Raw genomic sequence first — 26,311 nt, 5'->3', positions numbered from 1 at the left:
GGAATGTGCAGCAATTTGCTCTGCTTCTGACACTCATGAATCCCACTCTTCCCAGACCTGAATCCTCCCCATCAAACAAAACACTTTGTTTCCCACACTCTGTGAGCTGGTAAGTTCATCTGACAATCAGGGGAGTTCTCCTTATTTAGTGGGTTGCATTCCTCCATCTAAGCCAAGCATGCTACCATGTACCCAAAATTATTAGGATATTTACTTTTAAACTGACTAAAGGCCCTTGCTTTGAAGGATCTTGTTCATATCCACTGTATTTTTCAATTTCTAAGAAAAAGAGATGAAACTTCCACAAAGCAAAGGTAAAAGCTCTTTATGAAATGCAACTTTTGTGAAACTCAATTCATCAAAATAATGAGACACTGGTGTCATGAACACACTCTTCTGCTTTGTCCTAAAAGATAAAGTAGTGTAGAAATATATGATTCTGCTTTTCTGGAAACTGCAAGATTTTTTTCATTACTTTTTTTCAAAATTCAGCATACTAAGGCAAGCAGAAGATGCAGACTCATCAAATAGTGAGAAACATCTGCTTTCTCAGTTGGAGGGCATATATTGTAATTACTGATGTAACTGATCTATACAGATGGAAAACAACTTTTCCACAAACTGAAGTTCTCATAAATGGTCTCAGGACTTTATCAGAAATTAACTGCTTAGAGACCATAAGGCCTTAAGACCATAAGAAGCATAAGGCTGACATGAATGAGGAACAATACCATAAGGAAATCAGTTTGAATGAATAAACACTCACCTGGTTCTGACTGACAGAATCCTCTTTTATTTCTTCTTCAGGCTGAACATCATCTTGGTACTTCAAATGCTCAGTTCCCTTACCATTTTCTTCATTGTTTTTGCCATTTAAATGGATAAGTTCCTTTTCCTCTTCTTGGTCAACATTCTGTGTTTCTCCTGCTTCATCTTCATAATTTTCATTTAATTTCTTTTTGTTTTCTCCCACTTCAATTCTTTCTTTAACAGTTTCCCCACTTTCCTCTCCATTCACTTCTGAACATTCTTCCTCTCCTTTATATGCCTCCTCTCCCCTGTCATTTTCCTCTTCTGCATTTTCTTCTTCATCTACAGTTTCTGCTGGTCTCTGGTGAAAGGAAAAGCAGCAGCATTATGAGGCATTTTAAATCAGAAAGCTCCATGCAATTCTGAAATGTGACAGACATCAAATTCACAATTACATCATTATTGAGGAATAACTATGCTAATTTGAGATTTGTCTACACGGACAGAAAATTATGCTCCTCTACTTATACCCTGTAATGCCCTTTTATTCTTCATTTACACAATGTGTTGGTGAGATTTAAATTTATTACACGGGGTTTAATCGATTTGACCACACTCAAAACAACTGGAATGAGCTACATTTAATTGACACAGGAAGAGCTTACTGTGTTCCATCTATTCCAGGTTCTCTGACTGTCTAGCATTTAGTACATACTTGTTAGTAAAGTTCTGTCACAAGAAAATATCACTTATTACTAGCCCACAAACTGTTCCCTAAGAAGCATTTTACCTATGGACCAGGCCATGCCATGACCATCGGTCTTATCTTCTTTGAATACACAGAAAAGTAGAGAGATGAGATAGACCTACCACTGGTCACTTCTTAGACATCATTCCCCTTCCCAAAGATCCCTGTGTAGGGTGACTTGCTTAGGTTTTGCTGGACATTTGGCAGCAATTTTTTCCTACACAGAATTGAACCAGCAGCCAGAAGGAACAAGATCTTGCCTCACCTTGTAGAAGAGTTATCAGAAACTCACAATGGATAAAGCTGCTGGCAGCATCATCTCATGACAGCCTGGGAGACGGATGCACAGATTGTCTGGTCTTTGTCATTTGCCTTCCAGTCTCAGCTTTGAAGAGTCACCTGACTATTCAGTCAACCAATGCTCCCACCTGCCAAGATTACTTACATACTTGGGCTGAGGTATAAATGAAAATAAAGTGAAAAAATCCCACAAGAGCGACAAGGTGTCTGCCTCCCACCCAGCCTCATCAGACTAAATCTAAAGCAAACAAGATGAGAGCAATAGATTATCTCTTAATCAAAACTGTTTGGAATTTTACTGTCCTCAGTAGCTCCTTTATGCCAGTAGCTATCTGTTACAAAAAAAGTAAGTTGTCTTCTAAAAATTTCTTCTCCTCACTAATCCTAACATTTCAAAAGAATTCTCTCATCACCTTCAACGTATTAATAAAAGCCAGTTCAGTAAGATCAAGAATTTATTGAAGCCTCTTGATGAAACATCTTGATTTCCCTTTGATATCTAAGTAGCAACATAAGACAATTTTATTATGCCAGTGCACAATGCCATATCAGCATAACTGCAAAAAGCACAAGGTATTGTGTTGCAATAATCCACAGAATACAGAAATACCAGAAATACTACCTGGTTACGTGACCAGGTAAATAATGGGTCCATAAGTGTTTTTTGAAGTATGGTCATTTCTATGTATTTTTTTTATTCAAGCCTTTCTGACTCACTTTCATCTTGTAACATCAAACTGGCTTTATTACCACTAAAATAAAACTTTAACAAGCCAAGTCTTTACAGAAACCTTCAAAGAAGGAACCATTCAAAGCAAATTTGATCCAACCTTCATAACCTGCAATACATAAAGATAGCAAAGAATTTGTAGATCCATCAAATCTCACAAGTAACCTGCTCTTCTTAAACATATTATCTACTACTTTGCTTTCAGTCTGCTAAGGAAATTAGCAGCTCCAGATTCTGACCAGAAACAGGGGAGGGTTGGACAAATGCATGCACCAGACACCACTAGCTAAAAATGTGTTTGATTTTAGTTAATGACATCTGCTTGCTATGACATTACACACACTAAATAAAGAGAGGATAAGAAAAGTCAACACAGACTTTTGCAGTTAGCTTGTAGTCATCCAAGACATTACAATATCCAGCTTTTTGGCAGTGAGTACAAGCAGAAGTGAATATATGCTCTTGCCTGTATGGCTTTGGTATAGTGGCTCATTCTGGACTGCAGAAGAAAATGTATAGGCTTTATGCCATGGTGTTAACATATGTATCCCAATGCTTTAATTGGTTTCACTGCTGTGGAAGCAGTCTTTGCATGGAAGCACAATGGATATTTGAGGGACAGTGACTTCCTAAAGTGCTATGCTAGTTAGACTCATTTGACCTAACTAAAATAGGTGTGGATGGAAATTTTTGAAGAGTTAAATCTGAGCAACTATTTTATATTATTATCATTCTATATTATAGAATATAAACAGTATTATTGAACTGTACCCAGAAGCTCACAGAACATAGAACTGGCATGAAATAACATTCAAATTCAACTAATTTAACATGACAAATCAAGCTAAATTGCAAGAAAAATAATAGTAGAGAACAAGACGAGTAGAACAACTCCCATCAGTGCAAGTATAATGTTTTTATAGTAACTGAAAATTTCAAGATAGCCGAGCATATTACTATTATATTACTATTTCATTACTATTACAGACAAAAATAAAAAGCCAAGTTTTCAGCTAATAATTGGAAAGCAAAATGCATTCTTCATTTAATCTCTTTTCAAGCTACCCTACATAAGAATGGATATTTCAAACAAGTTAAAAATCAACATTGATCCAGCGGAAAAGACCTTTCACAAGGTAATCTAAAATGTGCTATGGTTCCCTCCGCATGCAGAGTCAAAGGTAGCTTTTAAAATGTGGATATGACCACTAACTGTGCATTTCAGACTGCACAGCAGACATAAGACAGAACTGTAAGGAGGAAACTGAAGGCCAAAATCACCCACCAAATAGTACATTGCTCTTCATATAAAAAAAAAAATCGTGATACTTCCTACTGAGATCTTATTGACCTAGTCACTATGCATAAATTAGCATTCTCTGTTTTAAGTACACCTTCTTCACTGAGAAAGGGGTGTACTTAGCAAATTTTGGATTTTTCATATTTAGGAAAAGAGAATGTTTATCTGCATGTATACATACAGGGAAGAAAACAGAAGAAGGAAGAAAAACAGATGTCTTAATAGTCCAAAGCCTGTAAATGCTGTAAATGCTTAACTTGCTTCTAGAACAGTTTCAGTGATAGCAGCGAACCTGAAACAATGAAGTAAAGCCTACATTAAAGTACTTTGTGGGTCAGGGTGTAATTTAAAGTCCCCTGGAGTCATTGGGAACCTTTTCATTGAATTTGATGCAGTCCACCCATATCTCCACCTACAACTGTAAAAATTGCCTAATCTATATGTGCACCACAATCACCACAAACTGCTCTCTCAGTCAGGACAAATCAGGATGGGCACACTGAAAGCAAAACAGGTATGCTGATTGAGACCTACCTATCCTTGCAGAAATTATCAGACTCAAGTTAGCAATGACCTAACAATACTAACAGGGAAGCAGTGACATTTCCCATCTTAGTTTTTAGCTTTTCATCAGTCACCTTTTAAATAACCAAAATATTCTCAGTCAGAACTTCCTCTATGGAATTAATTGAATGGATAGCCAAGACAGATGTGGGAGCACTCTTCTTGCTGCTCAGAAGTCCAGAGCTCAGCCTTTGGCCATTTTACTGGCTCACAGGATGCTGTCCCTCACATTTGCAATTCTTACAGAAGCTCAGGGCACCTCAAATCCAGAGAAACAGCTCTGGATATATCTCCAGGCCTGAGGTCTATCACCTCTATGTAACACAGTCATCATAGGAATATCAAGGATCATAACAGAGAGCAAGAGGCACATCAAAAACTCATATTGGAAGCAACCAGCCACTGAACAGGGATACTGTAATGAACTACAGAATAAATATTCCTGCATTAGTTTAGTTCTGCCTACACACCTCAAAAAACAATTGCACAACTTGGATTGGAGAAGCATTCTTACTGCCTAAGGTAATTTTCAAAATCAAGTGAGTTCTAGAGCAGGGAGCTTTTCCAGTCACTGAGCTAGTTTATCCCCATTCCTCCTACAGCCAGAACTAATCATAATAAGATTTGTAATTTTGCCCTTCAAATGGCTGAAAGAAAAAAGGAAGCAACCTTCCTTTTTGCATTGCTGGCTGCATGCTTTAAGTAAAGGTGATGCTTTTGCAGTTTCATGCTTGAAAGCACATTACTTAAAATAACTAGTTTTCAAACCACACCTTTGTGAATGTGCAAACAGTTCTTTGCTTGTGGTGGACTAGCAATAAAAAGACTCATTGACAAAAGACTTCCATAAGTACAACGAAAAGCATATTCAACCAAAGGCATGCAGAAAAACTGAAGCAATTCTCAGCTTCTTGCTGGAAACATGGACCCAGCTCGCCTTCTGGAAACCTCCTGACTTAACTAACAGGTTGATGAGGAACAGAGCCAAATTCATTTTGCATTCAAGTATGATTGCTTGACAGTATTTTTAATCTCAGCAAAAACAGAGTGTTTAAAAAAGAAAGATATATTCTAATTACACTCATCATGCTATCATTCATTAAGAGCTACATTACCAAATGCCATCATCACTCAAAAGCAGTAAGTCAGGAAATCTTCAGACATTGAAGCATTTGGCTTCTTTTCCTCTAGGGATGCTAATGTAAACCTCTCAGAAGGTTTGTACATGACTGATACTGGAAAGTGCAGTATCACAAATCATTTGAGGCAGAAATTATTTTGTACCATTTATAAAAAACATAATTTTGCTTTACTGAAGTCGTTTGGAAATGTTTACTTGGCTAATGGTCACAGCAGACAAACAATGAGGTAGACAACAAAAATCTTAATGATCATGAAAAGCAGCATGAATACATCTCACAAATGCAGCAACAGGAACACTTGACTTCAATTGCACCAAAACTCTCCAGAACAGAGCTCCCCTGCTCCTACTCTGGAATGTTTTGTAGCAGCCCTGCACAGATTCCAACAGTGAAACATTTTGTTCCTGAAGCAGAAAGTGTTGCTAAGTGACAGCAGTGCTCTTCTCTTCCACATCATTTACAAAACCCAGGCTCTTAAAAAAAGCAAATGAATAGTTAAGGTTCAACTGTCTTACACTTCCCACATAGTTCCCACATTTGCACAAAATACTCTGTTGTTCCTGAAGGCAAAAAGTCTTTATCCCCACAACATTTAAACTCCAACTTTTTTTATGAGATGGGTGCCATTATTTTCTTTTTTTTTTACAACACATACAGCACCTGAATCCACAGAGTCTAATTTTTCTTAACATCACAGAGCCCAGAGCTCCAACTAGAATGAATGGAAAGTAAAGAACTTGAAGTGTAGAAATAACAGCTTTTCAAACTCCCTTCATTGGTTTCATTGTCTAGTAACTGGAAGCATACTTCATTCCTTAATCACAATTTAGCCATGATAGAGAAGCAAACATCTTTGAGCACGGCCCCCAGCATAAGAGGGACACAGACCTTTCCCATGAAGACAGCCTCAAAGAGTTGGGGGTGTTCAGTCTGGAGTAGGCTGCAGAGGGACCTCACAGCACCTTCCAGGGCCTGAAGGGCTCTTTGTAAAATCTTTTTACCAGAGCATGTAGTGACAGGACCAAGGGGAATGACTTAAATGGACAGAGGACAGGGTTGTATAGGCTACCAGGAAGAAATTCTTTACTGCAAGAGTGGTGACAAACTGGAACAGGTTGCACAGAGAAGCTGTGGATGCCCCATCCTTGGAAGTGCTCGAGACCAGGATAATGAGGCTCTGAGCAATCTGATCTAGTGAAAGGTGTCCCTGCCTGTGGTAGAGGGGTTGAAATGAGAAGATTTTTAAGGTCCTTTTCAACTCAAACCATTCAATGATTTTATGATCTTATCAGATCTTTACTTTTCTAATATGTACCTAAGTAAAAAATACTTTTCTCCATCTACTGCAGTAACACATTTATGTTTTTCCACAACACTGCAAGCGTTCAATAAAATTTGCCTAAACTTCACTTCCTACAATACAATATGATCTGCTGAGCATACCTGTAGAAAATGAGAGCACTGTTAAGCGTTTAAAAACTGGTCCTACTCAATTGCATCAGTTCTTCTATGATTAATTAAAAATGCTCTGTAAGTTAAGCAATTTGAGAAACTAGAATTGCCCTAGGATTGCTGAAATTTTTGAAAACAGGGTTACACAGAGGAAACTTTTTTCAAAATGGTATCAAAACTAGTTTTACAAGAGATTTGCATTTCCAGGCTTTACTTAGAGGATGTGAAGGCCCTTCAACTGTTGACCACACAGGCCTCAAAAGACAAGATCAGGAGTACTGCTACTACAGCTTCAGAAATCACAGCCACCCAATGCAGAAACAGAGGAAAGATCTCCCTTCTCACTCCAAACTGCAAGGAACCAATCAGAGAAAGTTTCCCTATCTCACACAGACTAACAATAATAACATTAAGTGTAAATCAGTGAAGCTGAAAGAAGAACATGCAGTGGAAAATATTATCTGCTGGCTTGTCAGCACTCAAAATTCATAAGGCTTAAATTACAGCTGCATCATTTGTAGAGAAATTTGAGCATAAGAAGTTCTGCATGTGATCTTTTTAAATGCCATTTTGAAATCCTTACTGATGTAGTGCAAAATGTTTCCTCATGAAAAGTTGTAGTTTTTTTAATCAAAGAATGTCTCTTTAAGCAGTCAGCCTGTTGTAATGTTGAATCAACATAAACTTTAACATTTTGCCTTTGGCAATGGGGAAGATAAACATTTTATTCTGCTCACTGAGGTGAATCTTGGGTCTCTAAAGCAAAGTGTATATGCCATAATGAAAACTTCAAATGAAAGGTGTAAATTTTCTGCTACTGATGACACACTCCAGCTCCAGCTCACCTAGGAGAGATACACAATTGCACATCACATCACAGCCCAGGAAATGGGAAATAATGAGTGGAGGACTGCATTAACCAGTGGGCATGTCTGTAAAAATGGAAAGCAAATGGATAATGAAAGAACCAAGAATGCGAACATCTACAGAAAAACTCCAAACCAGTGCTTGTTAGATAAATTTATCATCAACTAATTTTTACAAATAAACACAGGAGAGAAGTAGATGGGGATGATGAATCTGGAGGGTGAAAATAACCCAAAGAACAAACCAAAACCAAAATAGAGACTCTTTCTACATCACATCTTAAATAGCCAGTATCATATACCCCATGGCAAAGCAGGCTGGCACAACAACATGCCTGAATATGGGGTCATGCACTGGATAACTTCAGGTCTCATAACTCTCATGCTTACTCCACCTCCCAAGGGCTCAGCATGGGAGAAGAACAACCCTGCTTATGGAAATGGATAAACCAGTGCAAACTTGCATTGCTATTTCAGTATTATTACTAGAAACTGCTGCTTTTGTATTTTAGAACTTATATAGAATGAAAGAAAGAGTTGTTTTTTCTGAAAGCTTTAAAAGTTAGGTTTTTTTTCTCTCAGAATTACTTTGAATATTTTTGAATTATTACCAGCAAATTCAAACCAACACACTTAATTACCACCTCTAATAAGAAACTAGTATTGTTTTGATGCCTCCCTGTCAATTAACCACCTTGTTACCTTGCTATTTGCACCATTGATTTCATAGTCTGTCATCAGTCCCCATGAATGCTGACACAGTGATGTAAACAACCAACTTGGAGTAAGCCTGCTTGTCAAAAGAAGAAACTAATCATTTTGTATTTGGGAGCTCAAGCCTCAGTAAAGAATATAGAACAGAAAGGTCTGGTTTGGTTTAAGGCAAAATACTCATTTTTTTCTTCCTTGATGTTCAATTACAACTGTCAGCTATTCTGGAGTAAAGCAATCCCTGTTCTTTTAATATGTTTTCAGCTGGCAGACAGCATTTTACAGAACAGGACATAAGCGAGAGTCTAGCCAGTATAACTCTAGGTTTAGTTAATGGCTAATCTGGCATTTGTTCAACTCTGTACTTCAAACAGCAAGACAGAGAAGGTGCATAAAAAGAAAAAAACATGAAGCTCTATCTTCACCACCTCATTTATGTGGCTGATGGAAATGATAGCCTATCAGAAGTGTCAGCATTCTAGTGAAAGCTGGCATGTAAATATTTATGCATTACGCAAGACAGTCAAGCCCTGGCTGGCTGTCCTTTCCCATATTTCTAGCAATAACAGAAACTGCTGTGCAGATAAGAAAAACCTAAAATTAGCATTTCTGTGATTAAAACATCACAGAATTTAAAACAATTTAAAATGATCATTATATAAACCTGAACATGCAAAATGCTAAAAGCTTCTAGAGTTAGAGTGACCTTAGTTATCTGGGAATAAAAAGTACACTGTGCTGTTCGGAAGGACATGGCTTCTTGCCAGATTACCAAGGAAACTATACATGAAGCTTTAACATTATAGATAAGCCATGACTTGTGTTGCAATAAATTTTGGTGCTGTGTTAGGATTTTATGGAACCCTAAAAATCAGATTATTCATAGTGTGCATGACTGATTTTTTAATATTTTCCCCATCAAATACACCTGCTTCCAGTTCCTTGCCCAGATAGAAAAATCTGTTGGTAGCAAGTGAAAAATATTTTCATCTGAACATGATGGATGGACCCTGGCACATAAGCTTAGAGATATCCAGCAAGTTCCTAGCATTGCAAGCTTGCCAGCACATCTGATGCTCACTGGCAACTGTGTGAACAGCTCCACTGCCAAACAGAGAAGTGGTAGTAGAGAGTTTTTCCCCTCCCTAGGGATGGTCACCATCCACTGGCAGAGGCAAACTGGTGAGATGCAGAGAGCTACTGCCAGCGCTGTACGATCTCTGTGGAGAAGTAAGGCAGCTGTCTCCAGGGCTGGATTTCATATGAATTGCAGTAAACCTAAAAACTAAGGCCTGACAACCCAATTTACACAGCCAAATGTTCTACACTACCCAGAGGAATTCTTTACACACCTTCAGAGGCCAATAAACAGGCTAATAATTTCTGAATTTTATTATTACGCTGACAAGACCAGAGCAGGATATGCTTCAGGATGTCATAAGAAACAAAGATTAAGACAACAGCTGGCATGTTCTTCTCTAATGTCAGTGCTATCAATATAATGTAACACATCCTAATTATCATGACACCTCACCAGGACAACCACAATTAACAGAGCTGGTGAGCCCAAAGGTGTTCATCATATGAGATTCTGAGGCTGGGGCAGATATGTGCTGTGAGAAGAGACAGCTGTAGCATTCCTTCTATCAGGGACCAAGACAGTCATGTTCTTGTTGCCTTTATCACCTGATACATATATCTTCAAGAACAATGACTATAAAATAGCTGAGCAACATCCCTTCCCATTAAAGTGAATAAATAATGAGAATAATCCTTCTTAGCAACAGGAGTCTAAGATAAAATCTGTATTTTTTTAGATGGTATGGTTTCAGTCTTCAAAGTGGCTAATAAGTTCATAAAACATCTATTTCCCCTCAGGTATTGTTTTTAAAAGCAGCTCACAAGCTAAAGGTATATAAGTCTAGTATTCTTTTACACAATACAAATAAATTTAAAAAATCAGTCAACTAAATAGTAAGCATATTTCGTAAGCAATAAAATAGCTCTAGCCCCTAAATTTTTTAGTTTGTTGCTGTGCTGAACTTTCTCCTGTTTCTAAATATCTCTCTCTTCTGCTGAGAAGGACTCAAAACTGGACAAATGCTCTAGATGCAACCTCAGAGAAGCAGAGTCAAGAAAGATAAACAGTAACATTGCTGTGCTGGCTGTGCTTTTAGTAGCCTAGCCTGCAGAGTCCACCTCATCCCCACAGGGAGGGCCACTGACTCAACTTGCCAGCCACAGGAGATACATGGCCCTTTCTGCAGCTCCTTTCTAGCCCACCTGTGTCAAGACTGCACTGAGACAGTCCCTGCATTACAACTTTATACCTCTCTTTCTTGTGGAACTTAATGAGGCTCAAATCATTCTATTCCTTCAAGCTGTTGAGATTGCTCTGAAAGACAGCCCTGCATTCACATGATAATGACAGCTGGGTCTGAATAAGGCTGTGTCCTACACCATCATCTCTGTTACCCATGAACATATTATAATTTCTCAGATCCAGTATCAAACCCTGAGGACCACCATCTGTAAATAGGTGCCAGTTACATCTCAATCAGCTGACCTTTTAAATCTCACCAAACCAGCCAGTTTTTCACCTACCTTTTAGCTCACAAATCCAGTCCCTGCCCTCATTAAGGATATTTTCCTCCCCATACTTACCACACATCTTCCAATTTCTCCTACAAATACAGAAGTCTATACTGAAAGCAAGATAAAGGACTGTAATTGGTCTCCCTTCCTCCACAGAGCCACTTACTTCGTCACTGAGGTAATGAAATGGGTAAAGTATGATCTGTCCATAGTAAATCCATGGTGGTTATTCCCAATCACATGCACCAGTTTCATTTCTCAGCAAGCTTTGGCTCTCTCAATTCCATTTCTGCATATCTAGGCAATGTCTCTATACTGCTCTATACCCTTTAGGAGTCTATCCCCTCTTCTGCCTCTTTTAGTGTGAGGTCAGGAGTCTGCTCAAACTGGTCCCCTGCTATGCCTGCTTGTTGTCTTGCACAGTGGGCATAGTTCTTGTGGTTTGAGGAAGATTCTCTTGGAAATCAACAAAATCTCCTGAATTCCTCCGCACTTCAGGGCAGCCTCACTCAGGATCCTCTGGCAGTTTTCCAACCAAGCCAAAGGCAACTCTTCTAACTTCTAGGATTTTTATTTTGTTATTTTCCACCAGGGCTTAAACTCTGACCATCTCATGGCCAATACAACTAAGGTGCCACTGTCACATCCCAAACAAGTTTCTATTTATTCTTGAGAATCGAGTCCAGCAGAATGAGTCACCTAACTGTATCTCACACTCCCTACATCAAAAACCTGCCTCCAACACTCTCCAGAAATCTCCTAGATTGTTTATGCTCCATTGGGTTGCCCTGGGTAATTGAAGTGTATTTACAAACTATTATCTTTAACTCCCTCCCATTTGTTCACAGACTCATTAACAACCCACCCTCAGCTCTGCTGTCCACCAGTAAGTCATAAAATTACCCAAGATTCCTGATGTTACTGACATGAATTTTAGCCTGAGAAATCTTCTGGACAAATTGTGATTCTTTACATCAAAGCATGGATCAGAAACATTATTTTGTGGCCAATGAGACTGGCCCCAAGCCACCATCAATAGACACCAAAAGCACAATGCAACACAAAATAAATCTGAACAAGTTGACAAATTCCTACAAACGATGAAAAAGAGGACTGTCTTTTGAGCAATTCATTAGCAAAAAGAAACTGCATACATTTTCAGCAAATAGTTTAAGCAGTTCTACTCTTCTATTCCTTGGAATAAGCTTCAATTTACTTATTCCTTGTATTATTTCAGTCTACAGGAGTACAAATCAAAGTACAAAAAGGGAGATATAATCTTATGTTTAGTTATCAAGACCTATTTAGTGCACATAAATCTTAGGATTAAAAAATAGGCCAACAAAGCACCATGTTACTCCAACAGAACAACGTGCAGTCAGCTTAAACAAAAATCAGCTAAATCTGCACCTGTTGGGGTCCGGGTTTGGAGGAATACTGCTCTGCCAGTACAAAGAGACTGCAGTTCAGGTGAACCTATTTGGTAGGATGTAATAGTAGGGAGTCCTGATACTCTAAGGCTCTATAAGAGCTCTCAGAGCAGCTCTGAAGCTGATGAAAAGGTAACTGACATTTGACATATTAGCACAGAAAGGGAGATTTGCTAAAGCTGACATAAAAGAAACAGTATTGTTGAGCTTACAGTCATCCCCACAGAATTATGTTGTACACTTGAAAGAAACTGAGGAAAGAGAAACAACACACAATCTGTAATCCTAAAAAAAAAAAAAAAGCAAAGCCATTTATTTAAAGCTTGATCACTACCTGGTCCAGTGGAACTTCCACAAGAGTATCTTCATCTTCTTGCACTTCAATTGCCCCCCACATTTCAGACCCCTCTTCTCTGGCTTTGTAAATATCTTCAGCTATAATGGGAAAGATAGAGTGGAAGGAAATGAAGTCCAATGGTGACACAGTGTGGCTCAACTACTGAACTGCACATTTAGTTTTGCTTTGAGAACAGCTTTCTGAGTTGACCCATCATTCCCCATACAGTTCTTACAAGGAAGTCTTCGGTCTCCCATTATTGTCCATTTGTTTTTCTTCCCTTTTAACAACAAATACTTACATACTACACAATTTTGGGAAGAGGGGCGAAAAGGCAAAGGGAACTGAACAAAGTCCTGGTTCTGAAGTTCCTTCACATTGAGCAAAGGTCCAGAGTTAATCTGAACTAGATACATTACAATAACAACGTAGTACTTCTGTTTCTACTGTCAATTATAGCATTTTTAATTAACGAGCATTCTAACACATCTATCAAAAATTTCAATCTCTGAATCAAAACTGAACATGCTGAATCAGGTCAGGGTTAGAAGATTAAGAGAAACAGCTGGTTTAGTTCTACTTCTCAAATCTAGGCACATGCAAGTAGAATTACGGCTGAAACTCCAAATGTGCATTAAAAAGTACATACTCATGGACAACAGGGATTAATGGTTACATTGGTATTCAATTTTGCAAAGATTTTTAACCATTTAGCTTGAGCAATTTCTTTCCCCTCAGTATAAGTAGTAACAGATAGGTCCATACAGAAAACAATTTCCAGGTGACACATGATCCTTTCTATTTTCCCCTGAAGTGAAAGCAGCCCAGAAACTAAAGGCATAAGTTACTGCAAATCATCTCTCTCCATTGATCTAGGAAAATGAAGATGTGTCCATATTCAACATAATACGGAACGACAGTAAGAAAGAGGAAAAAGTATTTCCACTGTTTCTGACTGCCTCCTAGTTCTTCATTAAAGGAGTTGAACTTGATAATATCAACTGACCATGCAAATTGATCTACATTGCTGGGTGCTGCTAAAGAAACAGCTTTAGTGTAGCACAGAACTATTTTGGTGGAAAAATAATGAATTAAAACCCCAAGACCTAGAGAAATCCAGAGTCCATCTGCATAAAAGTCAGCACTGACTACTCTGGTAGTTTTCCAGTTACTTTCTCATCACTATGAGAGCTAGCGAAGAGTTTGCCCTGGGAACAAATTCTGAGGCACCATGCCACTGTAAGTGGCTGACTGGAGGGGAGGTGCCAGATGGTTTACAAGGTGCCTGACAGCCACTGCCCAGAGGACCAGAAATGAAGGCCATCCTCACATTCTGAAATGAAGAGGCAGAAATGGGGGTTTCTATGGCACATCACAGTGAAATTCCGAAGTGGCGCTGCTGGCTGCATCCTCAGAGAGAGACTTCCTGATGGATGGAGCAGCTTGATTCCCCAGGAATCAGTCCTGCTGGAACCTCCCCCTCCTACGAAAAGATCCGTACTACTCAACCTCCGAAATGATCCCTGATGGAAATACCAGAGGGCTCTTAGCATCATTGGTTGGATTCTTATCCTAAACAACTCACACATGTTTTTTAAGACCTCATTTTCATATTTGATCTGAAAATTATAATTTTGTTTTAAAATTGCCTTTTTCTTAGGGCTTATTAAATACAAGTGCATGGATGTTCCAATAAAACCAACTAAGGACATTCAATACTTGATGGCAGTATGATAAATCTTGGACAATATATATCTCGTTACAAATCCCCTTTTACACAAGACATGTTTGGGTTTTTTGACAAAATCAGCAATAAAAACATGGAGTGGCTGAGAATAACAACAAAATGCATCTGAACAGATGCTACTTGTACTTTTCCAAATAATGCACTTCATATTTCCCATTTTTCTGAGCTCTCTTAGAGACAGAATGTCCTGTTTCTCTTACCTGGTATTATCACTGCTGCCTCTCATCACAGACATTTGAGTTATAGATTTCCACCATATTCTGAGAGGAAAATGTAATGTGTTCCCTAAAAGCCACCATAAAGACTCTCTTATTTCAAGCCCTTCCCTTAAGTACATAAGAAAATAACCTTGCCCTAGATTCCTTGGCTCACTGAACTATAAAAAGTCAACTCAGTGTCTGAAAGAACTGCATTTAATATCACCATCCTTCCATTTAGACTCTGTAATAACACTTTTGCCTTCAAGGTCCCCAAGTCTTTCAACCAAAACAGGGACTGTCTGACCTCCAGAGGTAAGAAGGATTTTGGTGCAGTGGCAATTTTCATCAGGTTTTTACTCCAGGGCAAAAGGAGGAGTACAGGGGAGATGAACAGGTGTTAGCCCTGGAGGCCAAATCCACTCAAGAGCTGAGGATTCTCAAATTTAAAGCACCTCTTTTTTGAAGAGCAGATCAGGCTCAAGGTCATGCTGAACAACCCAAGGAGACAGACGTATTTTTAAAAAACTTCATCATAGAACCAGGAGGGAGCAGGAAAGAGTAAAGAAGAACGTAAATTTCAGTAAGGAATCATATTTCTCATTTAAAAGAGAGTACCCAAAAAGATAGTAACAGCAGGATTTAAATAAACAAAATCTGAAATCTCCATGGAATTTCTTCCAAGCACTTTCTAGCAGGTGTTTGCTCAGAAAGGTGGTCATAAACTAAAAGATATTAGTTGAAAAGAATTCTGCACAACACTGCAGCCTCTCTCGGGGATACCACTGTTCATTGTCTTGCACAGAAAGCATTCTCAAGAGAAACAGCATTCCTGTTCTTTCACAGACTGAAAATATTATTTAAGAATAATTGAACATTTACAACAAAAGGGAAATTAATTATTTACCTCTGCACAAACATAAGAGAATGGAAGACAGATGTCCAAAATATGTGTACAGTCAGGGAAGGAATTAAAACATTTAGGCCTGAAATGTGCAAAAATAGATGAAGAAAAATATGACACTAACTGAAATATGGGGAAGTTGTAATACTTGAGCAAAAAATTCCAAAGGAAATGGTAAGGAATGCAATTAATCTTATGTTGGGAAACACACTGTTTTCTCTTGTTACAAAAAGTGAAAAAGATAAGAATTGCAAAATAATTTACATAAAATTAGTTTGAATAAATGGAGCATTATGAAAACAGCTTAAAATGTTAGCATTACTAACATTGCTACTCTACAGTCAGAAGTATTTACACCTTCTTCATGTGAAGTTACAAGTATCTGGAGGATGGAAATTGAGTAAAAGACCAACACATTTCTTGTTTGTGTGATTCTGTGTCAAGATCTTGTCAACAGGAGTTTGCGGGCCACATTAATCACAATTATCAGTGCTCTGAGTTACTTCCAAATAAATATTTTCAGTTGGGTAACTTTGCCTCATGTTTTATAGATAAAGCTTTTTGTTTTAGGGAAAAAAGTATGAAAAAAATCTTATTGATGCAATATTTCCCATCTCTGTGTCTGAATCATTAGTCAGTTTCTTCACATGTCTCTAAGGCAGAAAAAGAAAGAAAGCATTTTAGAAAATGCCATAAATTACATGAAGAAACATTTTTTGCAAGCCTGTACTGTTATGAGCTTCTATTGCAATCCCTGCTGAAGCAGAAATATGTGGTGTACCTTGCCGAAAAGAAAAATTCCAGCACTTCCATTAAATGGAACATTTATTAACTACTCCAAACAGTTCATACAAAACCATAGATCAAATATTCTACTCTTTTAGAGTCACCTCTAACTTTCTTGTGCCTCAAACTGCCTGAGAACTGACCACAGACAGGGCCATGGCAACACTAGGGCAGAAGAGCTCTAAAGGAGGTAATAAAGGAAGGTATATCTCTCTGCAGCTTTGTTGATAAGTATAAACAGAGGATTTATTTCAGGTTCTTGGTTCTCCATGCCACAGCAAGTGCAGCTTCTGTCAAGAGGCCAAACGAAATATTATTGAAAGTTTCATGAGCTTCTGTGAGGATTTTTTTCCATGGTGTCCAGACATAAATATGATACTGGAATTTTTCAGTTTTTGCCAGTCATTGCATGACAATAGACTACCTTGAGCCAAAAATCAGCACTGCTTTTTATACCCTAAACAGAGAAAGTTAGGTAACCTAAACATCTCCTGTTATTTCTGATTATTTTAAAGCAGGGTCATGTTCAACAATTTAGGTGAAAAAGGGAAATAAGAACTTGCAGAAGGGCAAAGAACAGATCATTCAAAAGGAGCGGAGAGATGGAGAGAGAGAATATGCAGAGGCTGGAAGATACAGATATTGAGGGAGATGATGAAGGCACAGTGATGTTAGAAAAAACATGTGGAATGAGGAACTGTATAAGAGCAAACAGAAAGTTGAAGTACAGGTGAAAAAAAATGGAAACAATGGGGTCCAGTGCACTGACTGGAAGGCAGAAAAATAGCTTTAAGGGACTAGAAGAGTAGAAGCTTGAAAGAATGAGCAGGGTTAAAAAACCAAGTCAGCAGGTACCCAAGGCAATTTAAGCCTCCTAAAGGAATCTTCCTTCAGGAAAGCCTTCCAAGAGGAATGCTGTTGGACTGCTACCTACCAGCAATTGAATATTTATGTTACAATGTTACCACACACACAGAAGTGCATCCAAAAAAAAACAGCAATGAAAAAATGCTCCTTGTTTTCAGGTAAGTATTTTTACTGATTTTTTTGTTCATATTTACTTCTCCAACAAGCAATACTTATAAAGACTCTGGAGAGTGGAAAGAGTTCTTGCAGGATTTTTTGGTTTCATGCTGAAGAGATGAATGAAAACTGGAACCATAACTGCCTTCCCATGGAGTTTCTTCAAGAGTTGTGTTCACTCCTGCCTCTTCTCCAGCTCCGTAACCCCACAGAGAGAAAGAGTGATGAAATCTCAGGAGGATCCAGATGGCTTAAAGCTCTGAAATCCCTGAAGCCTTGTCAGGGCTACCAGGAAAGGGAACATTTGGAGCCTGGTAATAGCCCTGCCACGGAAAGGTAACTATTGCCTCAACTCAACCTGCCCCAAGTGTATTCCAATGATACAGGTGTTGAACCATTGGCACCTACTTCATGGCCAACCTCTACAGCTAGGAGCAATGAAACCACACAAATACCAAGAACAAAAATTTTCATCTGAAAAAGGCAGTGAAATTACATGAGCAAGATGTTAGCAGAACACTTAGTCTTTGGTAATCAGGTCCAGAGGCTATCAGTAAGAGAAAGGCACTATGGTCAGGTTTGGATGAGAACTTTGGGAAGGATAATAACTAGTAAACAGGGGGTGAGGTTTCTGATTTTGTACTTGGCCAAGGTCTGTCTCATAAAGTAAGCAGCTCAGTACTCAGTTGCTTTCACCAAGGTGGTACTGTGTTCCTGCAGAACTTTTCAGCTCTGTGACTTGTTGCAAATGGACAGATAAAACCAATTCAATTTAAGACAATTTTAAGACTTATTAATGACTCATGCAATGACTCTTAAAAGTCAAAGATCTTCATTTTGAGAGCTACCTACTCTGTCCTGGCCCTTACCCACATCAGCTCTTGCTGGCTTTGCAGCTCCAGGGAATTCATTTGTGTGAAAGAGATTCTGCTGCCCATTCAGGAGAATTTTCGAGACATTTTCTAGATCTTTTTTACTTCCTAATCTCCTGATAGGTACAGAACAGATAAGTTACCAGCAAGAGCAAATTTATAAATGCCCAAAAGATTTTGACTAGCAACATTTCACTGGTCACGTTTTAGTAGTTGTCTCAACACAGAAGTATTGTTCATTTCAGTACGTAGAGAAAGAAACCACAAATTTGCACATGTATAATCAAGCAAGTCCTGGTTAAAATGCAAAGATCATTTTCTGTTTGATGCCATTCAGTATTTCGGCTGTATTCTTTTTCTACACTTTGATAAACAAGGTTATATGACTTTATTAAGTACTAATTAAGGTATATATGAAACTAACTCATAAGAAATCTGTACTTTTAAAATAATTAAGCACAGGAATAAATTACTTTTATATAAAGGTCCTTTCCTAAACATCGTTAACTGTAAGACATTTATTGCAGTGAAAATGACAAAATTATAGTGATATTAATGCATTTTAAGCTTTAAACTGATTGAAGTTTAGTAGTGGAAATTTTAAAAGTCATCGTTATAATAGTCTGCCCCAAATATTTTGGAAATCGAGGCATTTACTAACTGCAAGCCCCATACGTAAGGAAGGAAGTTAATGCGACTATAAAAAAAAATAATGTGACTTACAACAGAGGCTGCCTCATAAAAACAGTAAGTAAAATTAAAAACAATGCAAAAAAGAAAAAAAGAGGCTCACAAAATTGAATAGCTTACTATGACAAAAAAGGAGGGCATCTGTTTATGCCTGCATGCAAAATAATTTTGCTTTCTTGTTTTGTGTGTGTTTTGGGGTTTATTTAATTTAAAAGTATCACTGTTGTACAAGGCCTGTTTCCAACAAAAAGCCACTGCCTTCATGATAGCTTTGCATGTGTGTGTTCATGCCTGTAACTTCTGTCATCAAAAAGCAATGCAATTGAAAAGAACCTGCTAGCAATACACATATGAAACTATTAAAAAATACATATTTTTCTTCTGTCAGAACTATTGTAGCCCCATGTTTTTAAGCAATTGCTTCCTCTCTTGAAAATGTTGAATTTTTGGATTTGTAATACAATTTGGTGCTATTAGAGAATGCAGACATCTGATTACCTCAATAGAAACTGCAAAAGGTGCTTATAGAGGTTGCCCATGTATGCAGCACCCTCCCTTATTCATAGGAAATATGATAATGCCGGAGCAAAGGAAAAGCTGCATTAGCTCAGTCATCTTTATACATCAACAGCTACAAAAATAAAGGAATAAGTGTCATAATACAAGGGTTTTTTCTTCCCTCTCCCTATTTTGGTCCTTCATCTCATTTACTCTCCATGTTTCTACGCATCCAATTTATTAATTGATTTAAATTATAGATTGTTAGGCCATTTGCATTTTGAAATTAGGAAAGCAGTTCGCATTCAGCCACATCTTTTTTAATTCCATGCCTGTTCCATAACTTGGCCTTCTCTTGAGTTGTGTGCTAGGGGCTAAACTGTCACAAAACAAATGCAAAAGCCTTGAAATGTCTGCCCTGGTCCCATCATTCCATACACCCTCCGGGTAGGAATTAAGCAGCATGCTCTCCTGCTGGTAAGTATATATTTTCCCACTTAACATTTTGCAAAGTATTCACTTTACTAAAAGCAAACCCAAAGAAACTCATTGTGTGTTTGAATAAAGTGGCTGCAAGGTTTGGCATCATCTTAGATCCCCACTGGCATTAGAACACTCTGGATCCCACGATTCAGCACTGTAACAAATACACACCTACAGCAGAAAGAGTTCGCATTTCTTGCTATAGATTTGTCTCCTACTATGCAAGGAATAAGCTACGGGTCTTGTAAAATCTCTCCAAATGACAAACTCTCTCTTTCTTCAGCAGCCTTTTTATCTGCTTTGACATTATAGAAGTGGTATGGTCTGTGTTTTAATGGCAGAGAGGTTTTGAATCTTAAAAGTTGTCAGCAGGAAACCACAGACAACAGTTTTAGCTCACAATGCAGAGCAGATATTTGGTAACCCAGGTTTGTACTCTTTGGTAAGTTTATAATTTTACTGAAACCGATTCAGAGCAGGACAGCAATACCTGGGGTTCTATGCAGCTTTCCTTATAAATAAGGGTTGGCTTTTTTCTTCCTTTTTTTTAGCCAGTAACAAAACCAGGAAATTGAAATTACTACTAACTTCTAAGACCTCATAACACTCAAAAATAGATCTGAAAAACTGTGGAGTGGCTCAGCCCATCTCCACTCTATGTTTTCTCCAAATTACAGCAAAAACCTCAAACTTCACAGTCTATTAACTCTAGAACTTTTATAGTTGATGTAGGGAGTTACTTCGTATGCCATGTGACCACAATTAAACCACTGTATTTGAATGGAATAGGCTTTAAATGAGAATTCTCCCCTCCAAGAATTTTCTGCTACACTTCTGAATTTTCTACTTTCCTGATCACTTCCTACATATACTCTTTACAGGATGTGGCACAAAACAAAAAAATTGTAGTCTGTGGGGTTTTTTGGTGGTTTACTGTCTTTTTTACTTTTTAAACTTCAAACCAAGGTGCTGATAATTAAATGTACCTTTGGTGTCACTTTCATAAACCCAAATTCTGCTGAAACAGATGCACTAGTCTAAGCTCTAAACCTCACATTTCCAATTGCAATTGCTGTTGCATACAATATACTGAATGTTATTAAGGCTTCTATGAGTGCAGGGGAAGTCCAATAATAACATTAATGGAGTGCCTTTTAGGTTGCAAACACCAAGGCATCAGCTCACAATCTACTGGACTTGCCCTGAGAAATGGTGAATTTAAATCTTGCACAAAAGCTTTCAACTCTAAAAAATTCTTTAATCATCTTGGTTTAAGAGGATTATGACATGGATCAGTTGTAATATAAATGGCATGCTGGTGAAATTCTCAGTGTATTAAAAAAATAAATTCAAAGTAAATACACAGCTAGCCCAACTAAACTCAGTTGGAAGATTAGGTTAAGCCTTAAATACACCATGCGCATAATTCTTCAGATGTTAAGACCCAGGAAACAATCTCTTTCAATAGTTTAGCACTCAAGAGAAGATTCCATTCAATGCTGAATTGGCAGGGAAAAGGACAGCAAAGAATAAATATGTCCAAACTTACTGTGCAGTTTATTGGTTTCAGATTAAAGTTAATTAATCAGTTACAGCCAAATGCAGCCAGCTAAAATGCCAAAAGTCTTTTTCACTGTCCATCAGGAAAAAAAAATTATAATTAAAATTAAATAAAATTCCTAAGATAGTGATAAAAGCTTCTCTTACTCAATCCAAAGCCTTTGAATTTGAAGGACTGTTTTGGAATAAAACTGCAAAGCCATTTAAGAACTGCAATGAACCTTCAGATTAGTGGAGCTGTACTGATCAAAACTGCATTTGGGAGTCACCATTATCACTGTGTTCCTGAAGCTGGCTTCTAGTTTTCCATTACAAGTAAATTTCCATTTCACAATAAGACTCCACACTCTAACCTGAAAATGTCATCATCCAAGGCAGCAAGGCAGCAATTACATACCTACTTCATACATCCAGTACTTCAGCTCCTGGTCTAAACTAGATTTCTAATTTCACTGTCAGCTGGGGAAATAACCCAACCTGATTCCCAGCTTTTAAGGCATTTTCAGCAGCAGCCCCACTATCACACAACCACTGTGAGGGTCTGTCTTACCCAGACAAGGTGACAAACCAGGACAGAGCAAGGGAGATTCTCTGCTGACAGGGAGACTTTTCAGAGCACTAAATGCACACACATTAGGAGAAGGGGAAGAGCTTGCACAGCCTGTATTCCACACTTTCAAGTTGGACTGGATGCTAATGCAGGTCTTCAGTGCATGGAGAAGTACTGAAAACAACAGGTGAAGCAGCGCCCCCAGAAAAGGGAATGCACCCTTTGCCAGTCCTTTGGATCCCAGCATACTGTCTCAGCAACAGAAGTTCCTTCCAAACCCAAAGGGAAGCATGACAGGTCCCCAGCAGTCAGGTAAATAAAGCGTATAGGCACAGGATAACCACAAGTATGCACACAGCATGTCTCGCTGCCAGCGGAAGCCATGCCCACTTCTTTGTATTCTGAAACCCAGAGGCCCAGAATCCTTAAACATTAATTTTGTTAAAAATGAAACAGTTCTTTGGTTTTTAAAAAGATTTGTGCCGTTTGTTTGTTGTCTTTCTTTCCTTTTAACTAAATTAAAGATTCTTGTTCCACGGTTGTAGCACAGCATTCACATTAACTTGCAATGAATACTTAAAATGTTTAAAATGCAAAAAAAACCAAAACAATATTCTTTGCTCTGTTGAGTTCGCAACACACTTGCATCATTTTAATACTAAGCACACTATAGTTGTGCAGATTATGCTTAAAGGCTGCATGGTAATAAAGAGAACATACTATTAAATAAATTAAGCATCTGAGATAGTAAACCAAGGAATGAAAAATTGTCTTTATGGTATCAAAATGACCAGGTAAAACAACAGTTAAAAGAATCCAAGGGAAAGTCAAAAACCATAGGGAAAAAAAAATTAGAGTTGATCTTAAAACTCACCAATTCCCCAGCTGTTAAAAATCCAAAAATTAATAGGATCACCTGAGGATTGAAATGGTGGCATTTGGGAAAACCCTGATGAAAATGCTGATACGGAAGAATGGGATTCCAATGAAATAAATGAACCTCTGGCTCCTCTTCTAGAAAGGAAGCAGTTCTAGAAATGAAAATTATACCCATAAAGAAGACTGAAACGTTCAAAGGACCTCAAGGAGGTCAGAAAAACAACATGGTCAGAACTACCCCCTGGGACCCCATACAAGTGGCAAACATGAAGGACAAATATGGATGAAAACCAGGCGAGTCAGAGACTGAACATTTTTTGAGAATGAGTCTCTCAGGAGCAGGTAGAATATTGCTAGATGGAAGTGAAGCTGATGGGTACTGGGGGCCAGGAGTCCTATTAAACCTAGGACCTGGACCGATCAATCAGTCCCATTCAATAATCAGTAGGGTTGCATATTGGGCAGGTGAATCAGAGGTTATGGAAAGAGCATCTTATGAAATTTTCACCACTGTTACAAGGCAATGTATGGACACTAAAATGGATATATCCCAATCTCCCCAGAAGTCGATCCTAAAATGTTAAGACCGCTATTGAAAGAAGTCCTGATATCATTAAAAATGTTTTCAGTAGGGTGACAAGACAAAATGAGAGGAGATGTAATACATAACGAAGTGTTACAAGATTCCCAAGACGATCTATCTCTTGGGCAAGACTGTTTCATAACACAGTAAACCATGCAAGGAGAATGAGCTGGGAAACTCCCCCCCAGAGAACAAACTTGGTCCTTTGAGAGGGAACCAAAAACTGAAGTACAGAGACTTCCTGAGTGCCAGGTGAGGACTTTTAAGCATACCCTGCCTGAGATAAAAGAAGGATCAACAAGAGAGCACTTAGTGAAAACAGTGCAAGGGAGAAATATGAAAAACAAAAAGCTTTCACAGAAAAAACATACCCTCAACCCTTTGAGGAGAGGAAGAGAGATGAAAGAAAAAAACCTCACCAAGTGCTGGGAGAACGTTAGACTTTATCACCTCGTGCATTATGATCTATCAATGGGCTCATAAAAGAGAAACCTCATATTTACAGTAAATTCACGAATACAAGGTGCACTGAGTATAAGCCGCATCTCTGGGTGTTGGCAAATATTTCGGTTTTTCTCCATAAATAAGCCGCACCCGAGTATAAGCCGCTCTGTCGTTCGCAGCGAGGACCCGCGTGCAACAAAGTTGCCAAATAGTAACAGAATGGTGGCAGGGCGGGGTTTACTGGCTCAGCTAAGGCTGTGCAGGCTCGGCCTGCTAGGGGCTGCTGACGGGGCCAGGTAGCCCAGCCCGGCGCTGCCGCTCGGTGGGACCACTGGGGGCCAGCCACCGCTGCCACTGGGCTCGGTCAGCACGGCACGGCGCTGCCCTGTGGTGGCAGGCAGGGACGGAGACCCCCCCGCTCCCGTGGCGGTGGCGGCGGGCGGGGACGGAGCCCCCTGCCGCCACCCCGAGCTGCAGCAGTGGCGGCCCAGGTCCCCCGCCGCCTCCCAGAGCCGCGGCAGGGCTGGCCCGGGTCCCCCGCCGCCTCCCAGAGCCACGGCAGTGGCGGCCCGGGTCCCCCCCCTCCTCCCTGAGCCGCGGCAATCGCGGTGCGGGGCCCCCCCATCTCTCCCCCGGGCTGCGGCAGAGGAGCGAAGGAAAGAGTTCTCCCTCCTCTCTCCCCGCCCCCCGTGCTGCCTGCAGGGAGCCAGGCTCCACCCGCGGTGCAACAGAGTAACGATTTGTAACAATCGCAAAATGCCGACTTTGCAGCAGCTCGGCTCGACACTCTGGCTGGCACTTCTGAGGTTGTAAATGTCAGAAAATTATTCACATATTAGCTGCTCCTGTTTATTAGCCGCATTTCTGGTTTAGGAGCAAAATCTTAGTCAAATTGGTGCGCTTGTATTCGTGAAATTACTGTACTTACCAGCAGGACCTAGAAAATATCCTTTGAAATATGTGATTGATAGAGGAGCTCAAATTTCACTAAACACCCCAATGAATGCTGAGAAATTAGACATAAGCTTTAAAATAAATAGGGCCCACACACCAGAATGCAATGGACAAAGCAATTTATGTTATACTGCCAAAGTCTGTTTATGCTTACCTGGGGAAAGACAATGGACCTCGCACACCCTTGCAGTCACAGAGCATGAAGAAAATACTTTAGGATACAATATCTTTAAAGAAGAAGTCTGGCAATTACCTGATGGGAATATTTGGTCATTCAGGCCCACAAAAACTGTGAATAAGTTTTCTGGAGAATGAGAACATTTATTCAACATCTAATGGTTTTAAAAATGTACAGGAATGGAAGTGGTATTTGGACTGCTGGCTGTCACTAAAAGCAGGTATGCTAATACCAAAGCTACTATTTCAGGGCTCTGCTTTTCCTGTCTTCCTGTTCCAGATTACACACAGAGTGACAATGGGTCACTTTTAACCAGTGTGATGGCACAGCACTGGGACAGAAAGGAGGATATCAAAGGAATTTTTCATATTATTATGGAATTATTTACCTTATTGTCCCCAAGCAAACAGGATGGTGACATGTACTGATGATTTGTTGAAAAGCTACTTTACACCTCATTCATCTGGATGGGATGAAAGGTTACTCTCTGTATTGTATAAGACAGATAAATGACAAGGACCATGGTACAATGCAGACTTCTGCAATGCTGGCTTTCTGTCAAGGGCATTCTTTGACAATGAGGGTTGGCTGGGCAAGAGGATATTCACATAGCAGCACGGCTCACAGCTCCTACAGACTGCCTGGCCTGGGCCTCAGGTCACTCCATCTTGAGGTGTGATCAGAACAGAATGCACAAAAGGAAACAGCTTTGCAGGAGATGACCATTTGGAATCCTTGTAGCACCTTTTGTTGTAACTACTTCACTACAAGCTACCAAAGTTTTGACTACAGTGGAGCTCCCACATTGCACTGAGTGAGTCAGAAGTGAGTGAAAATACTTCAATTTCTCATGAGTTAGAATCATAGAATACTTAAGGTTGGAAAAGACCTTCAAGACCATCAAGTCCAACTGTCAACCCAGCACCACCACCATGTTCAACATGGTGTGCCATATCCATACTTTTTTTAGTATTTTCAGGGATAATGACTCCACCACTTCCCTGGACAGTAGGTTCAGTGTTTTACAACCCTCAGTGA

The 26,311-nt window shown here is 39.1% G+C and overlaps 1 protein-coding gene across 4 annotated transcripts in view; it reads right to left on the bottom strand.

Moving 5' to 3' along the window:
* DCDC2 (doublecortin domain containing 2) overlaps window positions 1-26,311 on the bottom strand; it is a 61,712-nt gene that overhangs the window by 2,412 nt on the left and 32,989 nt on the right. For all 4 annotated transcript variants that reach the window (XM_033079213.2, XM_033079222.2, XM_033079197.2 and 1 more), the window contains 2 exons: window positions 12,923-13,023; window positions 767-1,111 (listed from right to left, as the gene is read on the bottom strand). In XM_033079213.2, coding sequence (XP_032935104.1) covers window positions 767-1,111; window positions 12,923-13,023 — 446 coding nt within the window. The remainder of the gene's footprint in view (window positions 1-766; window positions 1,112-12,922; window positions 13,024-26,311) is intronic.

This window comes from Catharus ustulatus, chromosome 1 (assembly GCF_009819885.2).
Source record: "Catharus ustulatus isolate bCatUst1 chromosome 1, bCatUst1.pri.v2, whole genome shotgun sequence".
Taxonomy (NCBI): domain Eukaryota; kingdom Metazoa; phylum Chordata; class Aves; order Passeriformes; family Turdidae; genus Catharus; species Catharus ustulatus.
The sequence above is the reverse complement of the archived record's forward strand: the minus strand, read 5'-3'. Positions and strand labels throughout refer to the sequence as shown.